The sequence below is a fragment of the Condylura cristata genome, unplaced genomic scaffold, assembly GCF_000260355.1.
Source record: "Condylura cristata isolate star-nosed mole 26May11 unplaced genomic scaffold, ConCri1.0 scaffold00032, whole genome shotgun sequence".
Classification (NCBI taxonomy): domain Eukaryota; kingdom Metazoa; phylum Chordata; class Mammalia; order Eulipotyphla; family Talpidae; genus Condylura; species Condylura cristata.
This window is the reverse complement of record NW_004567133.1, coordinates 9,708,775-9,710,412: the sequence shown is the minus strand read 5'-3', so window position 1 is coordinate 9,710,412 and position 1,638 is coordinate 9,708,775. Positions and strand designations below refer to the sequence as shown.

Genomic DNA, 1,638 nt, shown 5'->3' with positions numbered 1-1,638 from the left:
ACTTTTATTTACCAGAATTAATCATTAACCACATGTCATGTCTGTCTTCTTGTAGGGATTAAGTTTTCTCCAAGAAGTAATTTACCTTGCTTGTTTGTGGATGATCTCTAATTATTCTCATTGCAGGAATAGACTGTAACTTAGTAGTTTGGTTTTTGTTTTTTTTTTTCCTAAGAGGCACGATCCTCCTGCATAATACTCCCCAAGGAGAATTATAAGTACAATTTAAAGATCACCAAAAATCCAAACAATATTCACTTTACTATAAATTCAGTATCCTAACACTCAGTATCCTTTATTATACATTTGATTAAAAAGGGCCGAGATTAAATGGTGGCCTTTCCACAAAATGGGAGCATTTTATCCCATAAAATGTAACAGGGCTTTCATGTCACATGAGAATATGAGAGCTACCTGAAATTTTGGTCAGTTAAATAATTTTATCGTCATTCTTAAAATCCTGTAATTATCATTCATAACTTTCTCTTTATCCATATTTCATATTCCTCACATACTGTCATCAGCTGTTTTTACACATTAATATTGACAAAACTCAACTTTGAGCTTGGCTTCCTCAAGACTCATTTCCTCTTAAATAACAAAATATTCCTTCTGTCTTTCCCACTGTTGAGTTATATGCTAAATACTCAATTACAATTTTGCGTATTTATTCATCATGTAGGATGAGATATATGGGAAATTATCTATGTGGGTTTCCTGTAGCCTCAGGCAACTAATGATAAGACATCAACTTTTCCAAAGGGATTTTCCATGTACAGACAATGCTACAAGACTTTCAGAGTAATATACCTAGTGGCAAGAAGCCAGAGTTTTATGAAGATAATATTATGACTTTGTTCAATTTAACTTGATAAACTTGGAGAGATTCTTTTCCTGAGACAGTTCATTTCATACAAAGCATGCTAATACTTATCTCCTTTTTTGTCACAGCAAAGTCTACCTTTGCAAGTGTTGTGCTCTATTTAATGATGGTGTTACCAATGCATAACTTTGGGATGAGCATCAGCAAATACTATGATATCCAGCATGCAAAAAGACTTTGTTCTTCACTGAATATTGTTTCTACTTACATAAATTGTAGGAAAGAATGTAAGTTCCTGGGGCCCCTCAAAGATTATCAGAGTTGGAATTAGTTTCTGATTGATTGCATGTGAAAAGTTCTACGTTCATTATTTTTGAATCTTCACAATTCATCAGTTACGTATGTAGTTATCCCTACTATGCAGAAAGTATAATATCCTTCCTCCTCTTCAGTTTTCTTGAATTTGGCAGTTAAAGCAAAAATGGTAACACTATCTGATAATGTTCTTGGAGTATGCAGAGGGAAGATTTAAGACGGTTATAAATGGGTACAATATAGGGGATGTAAATCATGAAGCATTTTATATAGCTTATTGAATTAATTAGAGGATAGCACTGTGTGATAAGTTGTATACGAGCCATCACTATGAAATTCTTAAGGTGATAATACTAAAAGAAGATAAAATGTAATGTTATAGTTGAATTTTAGAGCCAACATAAGCATATTCCTGATTACATAGTTATTTTTCAATTTGTAAAAATGCATTGAATCATATATTTAAGTGAGTGTGTGTGTGTGTATATATATATACATAT

The 1,638-nt window shown here is 32.2% G+C and overlaps 1 protein-coding gene across 1 annotated transcript in view; it reads left to right on the top strand.

Moving 5' to 3' along the window:
- The window catches only part of LOC101637408 (ATP-binding cassette sub-family A member 3-like), a 52,574-nt gene that overhangs the window by 41,891 nt on the left and 9,045 nt on the right, over positions 1-1,638 (top strand). Inside the window, exon 22 of the mRNA XM_012731648.1 lies at positions 952-1,110. Within this exon, the coding sequence (XP_012587102.1) occupies positions 952-1,110 (159 nt within the window). The remainder of the gene's footprint in view (positions 1-951; positions 1,111-1,638) is intronic.